Source organism: Triturus cristatus, chromosome 5_1, assembly GCF_964204655.1.
Source record: "Triturus cristatus chromosome 5_1, aTriCri1.1, whole genome shotgun sequence".
NCBI classification, from domain to species: Eukaryota; Metazoa; Chordata; class Amphibia; order Caudata; family Salamandridae; genus Triturus; species Triturus cristatus.
In genome coordinates this window covers 511,599,485-511,618,491 of record NC_140587.1, presented here as the reverse complement: position 1 = coordinate 511,618,491, position 19,007 = coordinate 511,599,485, and the positions used below count along the sequence as shown (strand labels likewise).

The window sequence follows — 19,007 nt, the reverse complement described above, 5'->3', positions numbered from 1 at the left end:
ATACTTGCACACTTGACCGTCGGCAGGCCTATAGGTCTCGGCCAGGACCTGCACCCGGCAGGTTGTCCAATGTTCCATTTTGTGTGACAAGCTCAAATGAGGGTCTGAAGAGGAACCGCGATGCATTTCTCGGTGCAGCCAGCCTGGGCTGTCTGCAATCTGGACGCACCCGTCTGATACACAACTACACGCTCCGCTGATTTAGCAAATAACTGGCCCTGCACTTTATTCTCATCGACAACTCGACATCTGGCGCACACCCGAGTCTTTTGTTTCCAGATTCGTCGAAGTTAAAGTGATGTCAGCTGCTGCAGACGCCCCACCCCCGCCCCGTTTAAGTTTCACCTCACGATACAAAATACAGGAGTTTATTAGCATAGACAAAGCTGATTTCCAGTCTCCCTGCGTCAAGGGCAGAAAATGAAAATAGGCTGCGTCATACCTAGGGGCGTAGCTATCGATGGTGCAGCGGGTGCAGTAGCACCGGGGGTCCAGGTCACCCTTGTTAGTGGCTGTTTTTTTGTTTGTTTTTACTATAAAACCACGGGTTGAGAGGGCCACATACCTTGCTTGAGTTCGGACCCAGGGAACCTTTGCAGTGCCACGGATCGTACCCGAGCACAGCGCTCAACCGATGGCGGGAGTATGACGCGGAGACATGGCCTTTGAAGAAGACAGAGGGCTAATGTGTAAATAGCGTGGGATATTTGAGGAAGGCCTGTGCGTTGCGGTGATTTGCTCTAACCACAAAGACACAATTGTACTGATGCCAACAGGTGAGCCCTGAATGCCTACTGTGCGGTCATGTGGTTTATGCCGCTGCTGTGTTGAGTGTACACGGGAACAGACTTGACTGTACTATCTATGGTTACAGCCGGGGCGGTGAAGTTACCGTGCACATGCAGTAATGTCCCGCAGGTGCGGCCCCCCTAGAAACACATGGGGTAGATAGGCACCACTAGACGAAGCTTCCCTCACAGACAAGCCTTCCTGGAAGGTTTAGTCCAAGGAGGTTGGTTGGGTGTCAATACAGACACCAGTGGATGTAAAACATCAAAAACGTGAACTACGACAGACATCCGCTGGACAGAGGCCTGGGCGAATCCCTGCTGAAATAACGCGAGAAAAGAAGACAAACGTTCCCCGGTGGCACAAGCATGCTCTGAGATCTCACGCAGTAACATGAACGTGCCGGTGTAGGGTCAAAGTCACGCAATATTTACACTAAGGACTACTTGCTCACGCGCACCACATCCCACCCATTGCGTGTGCCAAGGAAGGTGCAGAGGGGAGATTTATGACCGCGGGCACTGCTGCTACTGGCAACCTTGCATCCAGACTACCGGACTGCAGTTTGGCGCGTGTTTGTTTTGAATTCCACTGCTGAAAGCGAACCCTTTCTAAGAAGTGGAACTAAACAAGAGGCGGAAAGGCGAGCCGTGGTGATGTGCTGTGAAATCCCCTGCTGGTCCATTCCACCAACAAGCCAGTGACACGCCTGGCAGATGGGACAGCTTTTCAAGAGCGCGGGGGTAACTCGGGCTTGTATGTTCAGCAATGAGCAATGCCAGCTTGCACTGTTCACCAACGAGCAATGCGTGGATTCTCTGCACAGACGGAGTCTGGGTGTTTTGGAAGTTAATAGATGGCCGAAATCACCTTTATTCTTTTATGCGAATTTATATAGCGCGTACATTACCAGAGGTGTCAGAGCGAGGAATGTTACATGAGAAGGCTGAGAGTAACACGGTAGGGGGGTACAAACTTATGGCTACAAGGACTCGGAAGTGGGAAAGCATAAACTTGGAAAAAACGAGAGAGTGGCAATGCGCCAAAGGCCACATTTCACAAGGACGGGAAAAGAAAAAAAAACAAGCATTGGCTGTGCGCGAGCGGCCGGAGAAGCAATATGTGGTGGGGGAGGGGGAGAAGCGGGAGTTGTGTGTGCGCGTGCGTCATCGTGATCGCTCTGAAAGCGAAAGTGATCGCGATCACGCACGAGTTTTCAAAGTGCTGCTGGCGGCCGGCTGCGCGCGTGCACGATCGCGTGAACGCAAGCATTAGGCCAGCCAGCAGCACTTTGAAAATCCCACATACAAAATGTCTCTCCGAGCCAGCGCAAGCGCTGGGGCTCAGCGAGACCTAAAGATGGGCCTGTAACAAGAAGTGTTATTACTGTCCCCCTTCTTGAACACGGATACAATGATGGAATGGCGCCAAGCCTCAGGTAGGGAGCTACTAATAGCGGCATTAATGTGTAGGGTGATGCGAGGTGCCCTTGGCAGGTCAGTGAGTCTACCAAGTGTGATTTTGTCATAGATATTGCTGATCCTATTCGAAAAATTATGACAGGTCATCACAAAGACAGAACATTCAGCAATAATTTGAAGAGGTAATATTTTAAAACTATAACTAAAGCTTGTGGGTCCAGGTATATATATGAACAGTCTCTACATCATTTATGCGGACCAATAAAAGCATGAACAATTATTGAGTACAGGTTTGGTCACCAGGAAATAATAGATCACCTTGGTAGCATGACATATATAATTTTAGAAACAAATGTAGTAGATAGTTCTTTGCTAATTGGTGTGCCTTTAGGGATCTGTGTGGCATCTTCATTTTGTAATATAACACATGACTGTGGCTCTGCTCTAGTAATATAGGCTCTCTGTTGGACGTAGAGGTTGGAACTGTACTGCAGTGCCTATGCAACGTTTCATTAGTTCTGCAAGTTCTGCACAGTGTAATAAGGTCATGTGTACTGTGTGAAGCTGAAATTTCAATTTAAAAAACATACTGAAAGACAGTGACCATACCATGCAGATTGCCCCCAAGTCGACCTGAGGGAAAGCGCCCTGCAAACAACTGGTTACCAAGGCTGCCCGCTAGAGCACTCGTGCCAACAGCGGATTCAAGAAGCCTCACCGGTATGGGTCTCCAAGAGATCCGCAGCCATCAGAAGTCTAATGAGCTGCTGATCTGCAAAACTTCCCTTCCAGCCATTGGTGCGGGTCATCACGCAGGACCTCATGGCCAATCTGTGCTTCCACAGTTCTGCTGTAATGGCCCTGCAAGAGGCCAGACAGGCCTACCTGGTTGGGCTCTTTGGAGAGACCATCCGGTGCTCCACTCCCACCACGAGGGTCACCATTATGCCCCAGCCACACTTCATCTAGCACTGCTTTGATCACTTAGCTAGGCCCAGGAATAATGTTCCCAAAAATGATAATTGCATCAATTGCTTCCCATAACAAGGACAATCATCAACAAACTAGATGATACAGGTAGTCCACAACTACAAAACCCCTCCAATGTTAAAAATCCTTACAAAAAGAATGTTCATACCTCTCCTAGCTGACCTATATCCCTCTTTAACCAGTTACCAGATGTCAATGTTGCAATATTAGCATGTTAAATGAATACATTCTAGATCTACTAATGCATTGCCCATTTATTAAGTTACCGGATGTCAACAGTTGAATGAATGTGTAATCTATTAAGAATGCAGCAATTTTTCAATATACATTGGCAATCGCAACATTAGCATGTTAAATAAATAAATTAAAATGAAATGGAAAAAAGGCATTTGTATAGCGCATGGCTACACAGAAGCATCCCAGCACTGGTCAAAAACTAGAGAAAGGTAACAGAACTTAAGGAAAGAGAAAAATCTTTAATTGTTTGCGAAAGGCAAGGTGATGAGATTCCCTACGAAGGAACAGAGGCAGAGAGTTCAAGAATTTAGCAGCATTATACAAAAACAGCCGACCTCCACTCTGGCCTTCTTGATCCTAGGGACCTCAACTAAATGAAGCTCATCTGATCGCAGTTTCCTCTTGGCCTTGTATGGGCGAATCATGGATGAATTTATTGGAGGCCCATTCCCTTGCAGAGATTTATGGACCACACAAAGGGCCTTAAAACTGATTCTTTCTTGGCACCGGGAGCCAATGGAGGGAGTGAAGTTCAGGTTTTGCTGAATGGCAATTGGAAACTCCCATAAGCAGTCTAGCTGCACAGTTTTGTACCGTTTGAAGGTTCGAGTCTACTGCGATAGGGGCACCCAAATATAGGGCGTTACCACAGTCAATCCTAGACAGTATAAGCGATTGGACTAAAACCTTTTTTTGCTTGAGAAGGAAGGAGGAGGAGCACTTTGCAGGCCATTCTGAGCAGGCCATAACAGGTAGCCACAGTCTTTCTGGCCTGCACCTTAAAGATTAAATTCTGATCTAACCAGATGCCTAGGCTCTTTTTTTTCGGTCTTTGGGACCGGTGCCGGACCCATGCACGCTGGCCACATAGTGCTGGATTTAAAATGTAAGGGATTGCCCAGGATCATGAGTTCGGTTTTCTCACCGTTGAGTTTGAGATGTGACATGCCCATCCACTTAGAGACTTCTTCAAGACGTAGGTGGAGGCCTTTAGACCACTGATCTGCATGATTCAGTGCTACGACCCGTTGGGTATCGTCAGCGTACGTCACCATGCGGATTCCAAATGGGGCTACAATGTCTGCCAGCGGGGCCATATAAACATTGAAAAGACTCGGGCTCAACGATGAGCCTTGAGGGACTCCACACTGTAATGGGAGGGGCTTTGAAACCTTATCATCCTCGAATACTTGAAAGAATCTCCCCTCCAGAAAGTAACACAGCCATTGAAGCGCACAACCAGTTACTCCGATGCTCCTAAGACGGTTAACCAAGATTGTATAACTACTAATGCATTGTCCATTTATTAAGTTACCGGATGTCCACAGGTGAATGAATTTGTAATCCATTACATATGCAGCAGGTTTTCAATATATATTGGCAATTGCAATATTAGCATGTTAAATAAATTCTATATCTACTAATGCGTTGCCAGTTTATTAAGAAAGGAAAAACAGAGGCAAAGTGGAGGTTGGGCTATGACGTTATTGATCCAGCCACACAAAAACTTTGTGGGATACCCTTCTTCAACAAAGCCTTCTTGAGATGTAACCCCATGACAAACAAGCTAGATATGATCAAAATCTGAGAAGAATAAACAGCTCTAAGTTTCAACACATGTCCGTAACCTAATCTAAGTGAGCTGTACGTCGGGCTTTAGTGCAGTAACATCTGGAGTAGTCTGCTCAAAGCATCCAGATGAATTAAGTGCAGCGGTCAAGTATCACTCAAAGCCGAAGTGGGATGATAGTAAATGTTGCAAATACCTCACAAATCACAACAAAACTGGTTTCAATAGCCCCGTTTGACTGCATCTCAGTCATACAAATGAAAAAGTGCTGCTCTCCCAGAATCTGTGATCTGGGGCATATACCAGGTTCCACATACTCAACTGCTCTTTTCACAATTTAAAGTGACACAGCCTTGTAGATTAACTCGGAGACGTCCCACTTCCATAGAGGTGAGGTCGCCAAAATACCCTATGTAGAAGAAGTGACACCATACACCCACTGACCACCGATTTCAATGCAACGGCACCACTGTCCGATACTTGTTTTTTATAAACTATTTTCTGCACAGGGGTAACATATTAATTTACTACTCAGTTTGCTTTCTGTTCTTACTGCTGCCTGTCAGTAGGTGAACCGGTTACACAGAGGATCAAATGTACATATAAAACAACACTTGATATGGCCAAATGTAAAGCTTAGTTTATGCAGCCTCCCAGTAAAAATGCTGATCGGTCAAGTCTTCAAGCAGCCAGATGCAAAGAAAAGTAAACATAACAGGCAAACTAGACATCATAAAAAGGAAACACAAAATTGACTTTCAATGGAGAAGTAACAGAGTGGAGCAAGACAACAGTGTTAATTAAACGTTACAACACTCACTTTAGAGAGTTTCGTTGGAGTTCTTCATAGAACCGCACCAGCTCATGCTTCCCTGTCCAGCCCCCACTCCTACATACCACCATCTCTCTTCCATGCCCTGCCTGACACACCAATCAGCTGCTTCTTTCACGTCAAAGATGTAAAACTCTGGTCCACAGGGTGGACAACCCATAACACATTTTTCAAATATTGACAAGACACCTTCACATACAGTGAATTTAAACAGATTTCCTTTACACGCAGGCGGTGATTTATTCAGACAATCTGACATGATTTGTCACCCTTGGACCAACACTAGAAGACACTGTTTCACTATCGTGTGGAGTGAAAGGTGGATCACCGCGACTGCCTTGGTACTGGGGCATGCTTTCTCTCATTGTTTCGACAAGAAAAGATCTGTTTGTAAACATTTGCCTAAACAACCTACTACATCGAGGCCAGGCTTTTCCTGGAAGAGACATGTTACAGATTATGTGTATAAGTGATATGAGGCCTTGGGTTGGGATCCCCAGGAAATGTAAGACAAGTTAGAAACAGAAAGAGGAGCTTTTGCTGGCAGTGATCATTACTGTAAGGCAGCCCAGCTTAAACCCTTCTTCCTCTCTGCATTTACAGTTACCCCAAACAGATTTCCAATCATGATGTATCTTGAAATGGAGTTATTCGTAGATGGTTCATCCATCAAGATCCTAGTCCCCGTTTTCTCCATGGATAACTGACCTGCAAATACCTAAGTCTGTGTGAACTAACACTTTCTGAATAGCATCCTAGTTTCATGCATTTATTACAAATCCTAGAGGCAGACTGTTCTGTGGGTAAGGGGGATTGGGAGTGGGTAAAACAACAGACATGGCTACAAGACCATAATTGCAGTGACTGAGTTCCTCTGCCACTGGTGTTTTGGGGCCTCTCCTACTACAGATCTGCAAACTGGGGCAAGTACAAAACGTATACTCTTCTCAGGGAGGTAGTATAGGGGAAGACAGAGACTCAGAACTCCACTGTCAAACAACAGACACAATGAATCACTGCTCAGCCCAGTGTAGTAGCAAAAGAAAGCATGTTTAATATGACAGCCGTATGGAATGCTGCTCAATTACACATGGGTACAACTGTTAGGTCCAATTAACTCACGCACAGGCTCTTAAAGCACTACACCATCTACAAGGCCCTCCCATTGCTCGCTTAACAGTGCCCCCTAAAGTCTGTGGAGACTTACCCACAAGTCAAGACTATACACTTGCTAGTTTCCTTAAGTTGTAGCCACCTCAGCACTTTGTAGGTCAGTTTGAATAGTTCTTACTCCAAAGATTAACAGGAAAACTTTCTATGGTGTCTTGTCTTTGTGCGTGTACAGTTTTCCAGTCTCTGTAGGTGGAGCCTTGCATTCACCTGCTCAGCGAAGATGCAGCTTGCTGGTGTTGGAGAGTTTGTGGGACCGCTTTCAGGTTCTGCAGCACTTGACAATGGCAGTGATCTTGTTCCTCTCTCTCTGAAACCCCTGCAGGTGCGAGAATGCAGGTCAGACTAGCTGATGCTTGTGTCTGCCAGTTGTGGCCCCAGGACTGGTCTGGTGGGTGCTCGGTTTTGGAAGATGTGCACTTTGCGCCAGGTCATATCTTCCACTCCAGCAGCAGTGGCTCCTCTGAGGGTAAGCCAGAAGTCGGATTCAACAGTTCCAGTAATTCAGGCTGCAAGGTGCCAGGACGCATGTTGGCGCTTATCTCCAAGTTTCTGTACACAGTTTACCACAAGAACTATGTTATGGAAGACCAAAGGAACTTTCATGACATAGGTTGGTCCCTGAGACACCTTCACTAGGCAGTCATCTTCTTCTGGGTGTTCCACACACTGAGAACATGTATGTGCTTCTCCTCCAGGACAGTCTTTACTCCTCCTGCAGTACCAGGTAGTTTTCTTCCCTCTCTGAGCAAGCAGGCAGGCTTCTCTGTCCTAGGCAGACCCAGAGCTTCTCCAGCATGCTGAGCAAACTTCAGATGGTGTCCCCTCACATTTAGGAGACTGGCCGTCATGCAGACACCAGCCCTAGTCTCATGGCACCTCATTGAGTACTCTATCAAGCACCCCCTTCCTTGCATAAAAAGAACAAAATGGGATGGTTTAGATCCAACCTTTACATGCGGTGCAGTAGCTCCATTTGAAATGTCCTTTGCTGGCCTTAGCGCAGATGCAGTCTTTGTGGAAGGTGAAGGCTTCCACAGCGTGCAGCTTCACTGCTGGCTCAAAGCATAAGATAAGCTCAATGAAGTGTGAAGACTCCACCTGACTTTCACCAGCCTTCCTGAAGCAGCAATAAAGGACAGACAAAAGATCAAGTCCTGCCGTGAAACTTTCCCACCTTTAACAGAATCTGCTGACTCAGTCCCTCACCTACTATCTACCAAATTGCAGATCTCGGGAAAATCTAAAGATCAATCACATACTAAAAGGTCTTTGTAGAGTTTCTAAGAAGTAGCCGCGTCCCTATACTCCCTCACTTCAGTATCTGGTTCTTAACCTCTGCCTTCAGAAATGCAAGCAATATACTTACACTGTCTGAGAAAAGCTGTATCCATCCTTCATCTTTTGCTATGTTCTCCGGAGTCCATCCGAAACAGATCCCGCTGGCCCCAGCAAGCATGCCTACACTACATTCAGTCTCACTATCAGATACATGTCTCTTATAGACACACACACACACACACACACACACACACACAATTTACACGTGCATTAGAGATACACATGAATGCCAGTGCAAGTCTGGTGCCGCATTACAGTAGAACTTTTATTTGAGCCAGGCCAGTAGGCCAAACTCCTTTCTGAAACAGAAAAAAGGTCTGGTTAGGACAAGCCACCACCGCTTCATGTCAACAACCCAGGGCATGGAAAGTGCTTCCTTGTCAATAAAAGAGTGCGCCCCATCCAGGTCACAGAACCATCTTGAGACTTTGGTATTACTAGGGACAGGCCTAGACCACAGCACAGGTTGGTAAACAGCCTTTACCACACATGCGAAACAACGGATGCCATTAAAATGCGGTCGTTATAACGACCGCGTTGTTATATTGCATACCTTTACAACGCAAGTCGGAACAATGACTTGCGTTAGGGGGCAGAAGGGGTTGGATTTAAAATCCAACACCTTCCCTACGGTTGCACAGACTGAAGTTGGAATAGTAAATTATACTGTTCCAACATCCAGCGCCCCCTACAGCAAGTCATTGTTTTTACTTGCATTGTAAAGGTATGCAATGTAACAACGCAGTAGTCGTAACGACCGAGTTGTAATAGCATGAGTTGCGGGCTTTGGTGCCATATTCCACAGGTTAGAGTAGCACATTAGCTGGGCTGGTAAAAAGTCAGGCTACCATTTGCATATGAAGTTGGGTCTAATCTATATACTAACGGGCTAGAAGAAGCATTAGTTAGAACAACACATGACTTTCCCCATGTCGCCGGCCGACCCCTCCCGGTACTTCTTTATGCAGACGACGCAGTTATGTTGGCAAGAACCCAAATTGCTCTCCAAAGGGTCCTCAATGGTTTTTGTGTTTTTTATGAAGGATCTAGGCCTCAGTGTCAACATCTCGAAGACATATGTAATGAGATGTGACCGTGGACCCTTGCGAGTGAAGGACATCTTTGTCGAGGGGCAGAAATTAGTCTCAACTAAGAGTTTTTCATATTTGGGCATTAGGTTTAATAACAACGAATCATGGGCCCAAACTATAACTGCTAAAAAACTGATGCTCATCCGGACAACTAATGCTTTGGTAGGATTTTCTAAGAAACTGGGAATGAAACCCCCGGTGGAGCGGATACAAATCTATAAGGCAAGGTGTATCAGCTCCACATTGTACGGAGCTGGGGTCTAGCAAATATTTCACAGCTGCAGCAAGAGGAGAATTCCTTTCTAAGATTTATATTATCCGTCCCCCCCGAGCACATCAAGTTTTGTATGTCACGAAGAGCTGGGCGTCCCTTTTCTACCTGACCTAATTAAAATAGAACCGATACTATTGTGGCATAGTATTTGGATTAAGGAGCAGACCCAGTTAAACCGGGATATACTCGCTGATTGTCTCAAACTAGATGGAGCCTTAAAAATACCTTGGATCAGCTATATTTGTGATTTTATGACTAACATAGGGCACCCTGAGTATTTTATAAACCCGAGCTCCTTACAGAAAATCTCACGGGAAACATTAAAAAGAGGGGCTCTGTATGTTAGAAGAGGCTAGACTGCCCAGTGAACTCATTAAGCCCACTGTTAGCCATCATCAATTGATTTTAACGACTTTTGGAATGGAGCCATACCGGTCTTACGTAATTGTTATTTTTGACAGAACGTTATTGGCTAGATTTGGGGTAAACACATTCCATAGAATGGTGTCGTGGCCCAAGATGAATGATTGGTTATCGCAAGAACACAATGGGAGTTGTCTCAACCAATCATGGCAGACTACAATTCACACCGTCCTTTTTTGTAAATTTTATTGTGAACTAAGAAAAGTTTGGCTGATCCCGCTCCTAAAATCTTACGGGCTAAGACAATGTCATCCTGCTTTTTTAAAACTTCAATTACTGGATAGTGTTCATGTAGTATGGAGACTTGCAATGTTCTTAAAGAGTTTTCTTTTTGAGGAAAAGTTTAACTACCACGGACGAATTATAACCCCTGATCGAATGGTTTTTAACTTTTTATTTAATAACATTTCACACTCTGTGAAAGCATTTTGCACAACATGATAGCTGCTAGTTTGTAATCTCCATTTTTATTGAATATAAATGGAAAATGTTTTTTAATTTGGGCTTTTATGATTGTAAATTTTTAACAATCGAATAAAGTTTTATGATGATGATGAAGTTGGGTCACTCAGAACAGGGATGTCTGTACACAAAGCAGGGGACATTCCTGCCCTAATACAAAGTGAAGGATCAATTAATTGTTAAAGCAACCTGGGAGCACCACGTCTCAGTTTGTTTCACCAACAGCAGCCCTAGAATATCCTTTTGGTCTATATTCCATTTCTTTCTCTCTGTCTTTCTTCTTGCAGGGTAAAGCAGTCAAGGAATTGCTATGAGGGAATTGCAAATAGGAAATGCCAGTGCATTCCCATCTGTGGATGGAATAGGAAATGGTTTGTATTTCCTAAATTGCGATTTCCTATTTTCTAAATCTCTAAATTCTCTAAATCGCAATTTACGAAACGCAAACCCAAGGGTGCCTTTCAAACAATCAATCAGGGAATTGTGAAGAGTGCTACTCACCCATGAAGGTCTCAAGAAGCTGGGGGGGGGGAGGGGGGGGGGGGACCTCACAGTCAGCCGATGAGCCAGGTCTTGCGGCTCTTCCTGAAGGTGTGCAGAGTGGGGAAGCGTCTGATGTCGATCGGGAGGTCGTTCCAGGTCTTTGCCGCGATGTAGGAAAAAGCTCTTCCACCCGCTCTGGCGATGCGCAGGGTTTCGGCGAGGGCGGCAGAGAGGAGGTTTCTCTTTGCTACGTGGAAGGAGACTCTTTTGCTGAGGTATTGGGGTCCGGTGTTGTGGAGGGATTTGTAGGCGTGGCTGAATAGCTTGAAGGTTACTCTCTTCTCGACGGAGAGCCAGTAGAGGTCTCGCAGGTGTTGGGTGATGTATTTCTGTTGTGGAATGCCGAGGACGAGTCTGGCTGCGGTGTTCTGGATGGTCTGGAGTTTGTGGAGCAGGGACTTGTGGATTCCGGCATACAGGGCGTTTCCGTAGTCCAGTCTGCTTGTTATGAGTGAGTGGGTGACGGTCTTTCTGGATTTTGAGGGCGGCGGAATCCATTTGAAGGTCTTGCGAAGAATGCGGAGGGTGTTGAAGCAGGTGCAGGCGACGGCGTTGATCTGTTGGGTCATGGTGAGGGTGTAGTCGAGTATGATGCTGAGGTTTCGGGCGTGGTCGGTTGGAATAGGGAGGGTTTCCAAGGGCGATGGACCACCAGGTGTTGTCCAATGCTGAGGGGGTGGGTCCGAGGAAGAGGACTTCTGTCTTCTCTGAGTTGAGCTTCAGGCAGCTGCTGTTCATCCAGGAAGCAACGTCTTTCATTCCATCCTGAAAGCAGAGTCTGGTGGTGTGGGGGTCCTTTGTGAGGGAGAGGATGAGCTGTGTGTTGGCAAATGATACTTTGCTCAGTCCATGCTGTCGGACAATGGCGGCGAGGGGGGCCAAGTAGATGTTGAAGAGCGTGGGGCTGAGCGATGATCCTTGGGGTACTCCACCGTTGATCTCTGTGGGTTCGAAGAGGATGGGCCTCTGGGCTTAAGGCCCCCCTGGAGGCACCCCAAATTTCCTAGTGCACATGTAAGTTCACATATGCCCTATGGGCATAGGTGCACTTCATGTCACAATTTTTTTTTAAAATGCATTTTTAGTTTTGCACATGGTTACCATCGACTTGAAATCAATGGTTGTTGTTTTTCCTAAATGTCCAATTTGTATTTAGGAAATGCTTTGTACATGTGCATAGGAATCAAAAATAGGTAATCCCTATTTGCGATTCCTAAATCGCGGTCACAGTTTGCAATTTCTACCATGTCAAAATCGCGACCAGTTTTGACCTTTTGTACTTCTGAGAAGGCCATTTGGCATTACTTAACAGGCCAGAACAGCGATTTGGCCCACTCAGAAATACGTAATGGCTTCGTACACCTGTGCTGAAGTGTTTTATATTTGTGTTTTTGTGAGTTATGGCAAGAAATCCACTTAGGTTGTTGTTTGTCAACATGTGGCCCCGCCAGCTTAGGTAAATGTGCAGGGAATCACCACATACTCCCCGTTTTCTATTTCTTGGTACCAAGATATTTCCCAATACAAGCTACCTACTCACTTTGAGAAAAAGAAAAGGCAGAAAGAAGGGGGGATGGAGGTGTTCTCTATTCAGAAGGTTAGGTGGAGCACTGCACAGGCTTAAAGGCAGTATTACAGTCAAATAATGATTAGCGGCAACATGTGATACATGGCAAGGACAGCATAAACCCATCGTGGGGTCCAGCAGCACATTCTCCTGTTTCCCCTTCCATTCGTAATGAAATGATATAGGTATATATGAAGTGTGAAAAAGTATGTAATGATCTGAATGGCCCCTTACATGGCCGGTTAAGTCTACAAGTCAGAAATAATATGTTCTCTGTTTATTTTTCGCTAAATACAAAAAGAATGATTGGCGAGTACCTGGGTGCGGAGAGCAGAAGTTAATAGTATGTACTGGTGTAGTGTTCGCTAATTAGCAGTTCGTATTTCACAGTGTTCTCGTATTAACCACTTATCTGTGCACAAATCAGGTCTTAGTCGAGCAAGGATAGTGGAAAACTCAGCTGGGCAGTAATAAACAAAGCACCTTGCAAGCCTAAAAGAAAACAGGACCTTCCTTCTAGGGCTCCAACGCGACGCACGCAAATAAAACACAACAATGGCTCTCATTTTAATGTAAATGCTTCATATGCCTATTTAGTATACAGAAAATACCCTTTCTTCTTTCCAGAACCCAAGTAAAGCTTTTTTCCTCAAAGTAATTGCGCAACTTACACATTATGTTTCAAGAAATACCGTTTTGCTAAATGTTCCTTTATGTCATTATCTCTACTCGATAGCAGAAAGATTAAACATCGCACTATAAAAATGAAGGCAAACAAAGGGCGGGTGTATTGATATAACGTCGGCACTTCGCAGCCGCAGGTACAACGGGACACGTCTGCTCTTCGCCGCGTGCCAACTGCCTGCGTTTGCACAGTCTCCATTAGCAAGGAAGTAGACGCCTTGGCGTGATGACGCAGCGCCCACCGACTGACATCCCCTGGCACCGCAGCTGGCTACCGAAAGCCAGCCCTTTTAAGTTTTAAAGGGCCCTGGCCAGTTGTATTGGTAACGGGGGTCGCCCTCCAGGCCTTTGGGGCATCAGACATATGGATAAAGCATAGCATAGGCACTGCATAACAAAATAATCACAATACTGCAAAACATTGGGGAACAAACAATGCACACGTCAATCTGACGCTCATTGACTGAGAGGAAATACAAGGGATACTGAAAAGGCTACAATTAGCTTATAAAGAATGACAACTACGTGCAAAGAAGCCATGAAGGAAGAAACAGTGCTACCTCTGTACCGGTAAATGAAGCCACACATGACTTGTACATTAGTCTGGAGAGTTGTACGTCACTACATGGAATTCCTTCTCCTCCAGATGTCACTCCATCCAAATTTACGCTGAAAGGACATTTAAATGTATTAAACTATGGGGGTCTAGACTAAACCGAAGTCTTAACCTAGCTAAGCACATGTAAAACCGACAGGGAAGCCTAGGACATACACAAAAAGCCAATTACAACCCTAGGCTCAAATCTAACTTTTAGCACATGGTCACTGGAGTTATGCGGCAGGAGAGGGTCAAAACGAGTAGCGAGAAAAGGCAAATTATGCGGTGCAATGCGGCACGTATTATGATAGTAATACTTCAATGAGTTGTTATTTTTGTACTTGTTTACATAGTCTTGGTTGCACCTCATTCGTACTAGTTTAAACACCCAAATATTGCAAAAAGATGACCAGTAAGACTTAGCAAAGGGCCTTCCACTGTGCGGCAACACACGTTCCTACGTTTTTAGTAAGTTTTTACCCCTTGGAGCTAGAAATGATTTTTGGGAGTTAAAATTGGCAGATTATGCTGCAGATGGTGAATTATGTGGCAAATCTATTATGTGAAAAACATTGCAGCTGCACAATCGCATAGTTCTAGTGGCTCTGCTTAAACCTTAGGTGGAGCATATTCCCATTCCTAACCCCTAATATAATTCAAAACCGAATTTCCACCCTAATTCCAACAGCACGCAGTGCCCTAATCTCTAACTGGTGTGCATAATTGTAAAATATGCTAACCTTCGGCATTTTAAAATGTTGCTGACAATAACACATTTATTTTGTAAACAAAACCCGTCACATCAGACATCTCTGAACAAAAAAAATGAAACAATTTGGTAAATAAATACTATCCAGCCCAAACCTAAATATAGGGCTTTAAGTGGGGTAGGTCCCTCCGGGTTTCAGACCTGGCACCAATGAGGACATGACATTGAAAAGGTTCCATAGCATGCCCTAGAATCATGTCTATTGCTTTACAGGAACAAAATATTGATTAATTTCTGAATAATGACTGTAAAACTATTAAAGTAATCCACAGCAGCGATAAGATTCCTCTGAACAAATCACGTTTACTCAATCTGGCATTTCCTAAGAATCTTTGCTTTTTCCAAGATTTTGTGAATCTGTAATGTTTTCATGCAGTATATTATCCCGGTATAGTAGTGCATACTGTGAACTGAGTCACTTCTTGAAGATTATGAGAGTCCGGTTTATGGGTGTTTATAATGGGGCACAACAGGTGAGCGGGTGTGGGTCAGGTGGTTGTCGTGAAAGTTGTGTGTGTTGTTTTTTGTAGGAATTTGCTTTGTGGAGTTTTTCCTTTATGAATCTACAAGAGACTCCTGCCTCATTCTTGAATATTTCGAGCAAGGCCCACCACCATGCTTCAGTGACTAGTTCTGCAGAAAACAAGGACTGTGTGAGACTGATAAAGAACACACAATACACAGAGCGCCATGAGTGGAGGGGATAGCGCCAGCACTCAGTACTGTGGGCACGTTTACATATGGATAGTGAGGGCGGATAAGGCCTGCAGGTCATATCTAGTCACCCATTTGCCTGCTGCGACTTCACAGACAACACGCAGTCCCCAGCTCACCCCCCACTCTTAAAAGACAGAGGTGACACCACGGGTCATAAGCACTGCTGAAATAGACTCAATAACAAGTGAACTTTAATAATGCCTTGAGAGGCAGCTTTACGTTTAAAGCATGCAGATGTTCATTTTTGTACTACCATGTCCGGTCTCCTAATAAAAGTCCCATATAGCAACTTCTAAAATACCTCAAAATCATAGGATGAACAGAAAATAAACTTTTAGTCCATGCATTATTACAAAGTTTATGCTAAACCAGTTTAGCCTCAGACTATAAATAAGCCAACCAACATGAACGCTGCAGGCCATATTTTGATAGTTGTTCACAAACTCCACATATACCCAAAGCAGCCATCAATAGGCCACGCATGAGGCGCTTAGGGCGAGTTGAAAATGTTAAGTCTACTGCGAGCCAATAACAATTACCGTCAAATTCCTAATATTAGTGTCGGTTTCACTGTTGCCTGGGGGCCATAAACATCCATAGGCTATTACGAGAGCCAGACATTTCAAATGTTTTTTTCTTACTTACAGAAACATATAAGTGCCTTCTCTCTTATATGTCATCCCGTTAAAACTGGACAAGACACACAAGCGTGACGTAATTAGCTACGGCGTCATAAGCAAGCACTGCATGAAATCAGGAGTCTCGCCAACTTGCAGGTCAAAACGCTCCGTTATTCATTTTCTTTAAGAGTTCCTGTTCCTCTTTTAGGCTTCCGGCAGTGCCACTAGATGTACGGTAAAATGCACTATATTTATGACTAAAGAAGTTATCATAGGTGCACGTAAAAAAAAAACATAACAGTATTGGAATAAAGCACGCGTTGAAAAACTGTTTAAGCGTGTGTCTGGTCTGTTTTTCTGAAAACTTGTGTCGACAAGAGGAGCAGAGGTTTTACCTCGCCCTAAACCTGTCAGTGGATGAAAAGCAGCCCGTGGGGCGGTAACCTCACGCAGAGAGTGATGGTGCGGGTGGATTTAATACCTTTTCTGAGTTCGGGGATACTGTACGGGAGGCGGAGAGGGACACCTATACTGCTTTCTACTCCGCGATTAGATTCCGTAAAAATACCATTATTACAGATTAAAAACACCTTTAATGAGAGATGACCCCAGCTGGGCTCTATGCCCGGAATGTGGATGAATCTGGAGCGAAAAGTAAAGGGAGCAGCCTCTGTCACCAGGGGCGGGGGCAGTGAGGGGCGAGGCAGGGACTCTCCCAGGACCACGGTGGGAGTGTGCCAAACCCCTTTGAACACATGACTCTAGTCACCGCCAACCCACCCGAGTCTAGTAAGTGAAAAGCTGAGCCCAAACCTCCTACAAAGTATACCAAGTATACCAAGGAGCTGGGGTACACCGACGTGCACACCGCGCCCAGACCCCCGCCCTGTCGGGTCACACTCACCTGGCTCAGCTCCGCCGTCTGCTTCCATATCCGCTCGTTTTTCGCTCTCTCGACTGTGCGAAGGCAACAGGGACAATTCCGCCTGTCTCTAGCTCTGCCCCTGCCTTGGTGGGGGACACGCCTTGAGCCCGCCCCCCGCTCCGCCCCATCATGACGACGGCTGGGCCTGCTAATGGGGCGAGATCATGGTCCTCAGCTGGGAGGAAGCCTCTGACAGTGATGAATCTATGGTCATTTTTGTGTACACGGAAAAGTGTAAAAAAACAAAAAAACAAATTGTGTAAAAGGAAAAGTCCCCAAGCACGTTGGAAAAAAACCTGTTCTTCCTCCTGCGTAGCGAATCAGGGGTTTCACCTGGCCATGACCAAATTTATAGCTGACACGTTTTCAATTACATTATGTGTGACATTTCCATACCTGGAATGTGTTTATGTGTGACATTTTACCTCCTATGGTTTCACTCTTTGAATGACACCTTATCTTGGTGGAATAAAGCATCTCCATACAGGTGATGATGGCACATGCACACATCAGAACTAAGGCGCCTCATTTTGATGGGGGGGGGGCAATATACTTAACAGTAGACTGGCCATTGCGCTACGCAGCGCAGGGACACAACACACTTTGTGATAGCTCGGGAGTTGAACCACGTGCAGTTCCTCCCCTTTTATTAACCCACGGATGAGGTGTGATAGAGCGTCATAAGATTCTGAAATTTGTAGGGGTGCATCATATTCACTGTTAGTCAGCACCCGCATATTAATCAATGTATGTTTAGAAGTGTCGTAGAAATGTATTGATGTAATCATTTAACTTAGAAGTGATTAGAAATGTAATAATGCTTTTGTGAGGATCGATGTTGCAAGTTATTGTGAATGTATTCAACAAAACGAATAATCATTAGTTTTCGTACAATGCAATGTATTAGGCTAAACGTGTGCCATGTTAAAGTTTACGCGTAGGTTGCTTATTCAGGTGTAGGAAAATAATGAACTAATGCTTGGAGTGTGGTTTAATAGAGTGTTTAATGTGTAAAGGCCTGATCACACATATGTCAAAGAGAGGGCCTGTTCATTCTTTATGTTAGCTAATGCTGTAGGCCGAAAATGATTCCCTTGGTAAAGGCTTTGGGTTGCAGGGAAATGTAAAATCTTAAAGATGTGAAATGACTTTTCTCATTCCCATCTTTCTGTTGCAGGTGCAAGGACATTTAGCTCGTTAGAGAGGATAGATCTTTGTTTTAGGAGTTAGGATGCTGTGAGAAGTCAACAGGGGAGTGCATTGGAATGTGAGATACATACTTTTGCTGCGCAAGGTGCCTGGGACCCAAGGTCAAGCTAACCGTCGTTGGATGCAGGACAACTTTGTGGAAAACTACAGAGAGAAGACCTGGCCAAAGAGGTGCCGAAGGGCATGTTCTATGATTTTGGGGTTTTGTATTAGGGACAGTGCCCCCTGGGTTGAGGAGATGAGGTTTAGACGGGAAGCTAGAAGGAGCATCTTAGATCGAGCTCTTACTAAGTGAAGGTACTTCTTAAAGGAAGTCTTCACTTCTGACACATTTTTCTTGATTCTCTTGCCTGGGAGGGAATGCTAAGTAGGGATGTCACCTTAGAGTTAGTGTAGGGATAGAAATGTTTTTCCTTAATCGATGATTCCTAAAATTGACATCAGCCTAATGATAATCTTTTTGATGCTTTTAGAATCTGTAATTCTGTTTGTTTTAAGCCGAATGAGAATTTTGCGTAGGCTTGCATTTGTGCTAGTGCCCATTTACCTTTTGCACCTTGTACTGAGGTGTCTGTACGTTCAGATGTTTATGATTGTAATAAAATCTTATAAATTTTAGATTCAGAGTCAGTGGTCCTTTCCAAATGAAGTCTAATTGCGGTAGATATATTTTGATTATTGTGTTCATCCCCTCCAAGCTATCTGGCAGATAAAACGATCCTGGCGACCTGTGAGGATTCTTGGTGATAACCAGGTAGGCAAGAATCCGGCCTTA

General features: G+C 44.9%; 1 protein-coding gene across 2 annotated transcripts in view; it reads right to left on the bottom strand.

The window, feature by feature from the left end:
* Positions 1-17,154, bottom strand: part of TPD52 (tumor protein D52) — a 398,200-nt gene extending 381,046 nt beyond the window's left edge. The window contains exons 1-2 of one of the 2 annotated variants that reach the window (XM_085605372.1): positions 17,003-17,098; positions 13,955-14,063 (exon numbers count right to left, since the gene is read on the bottom strand). In XM_085605372.1, the coding sequence (XP_085461498.1) occupies positions 13,955-13,982 (28 nt within the window). In that variant the 5' untranslated portion in view covers positions 13,983-14,063; positions 17,003-17,098. Of the gene's footprint in view, positions 1-13,954; positions 14,064-17,002 lie in introns of both variants that reach the window. The other variant, XM_085605371.1, reaches the window with a different exon arrangement.
* Positions 17,155-19,007: the final 1,853 nt, after the last annotated feature.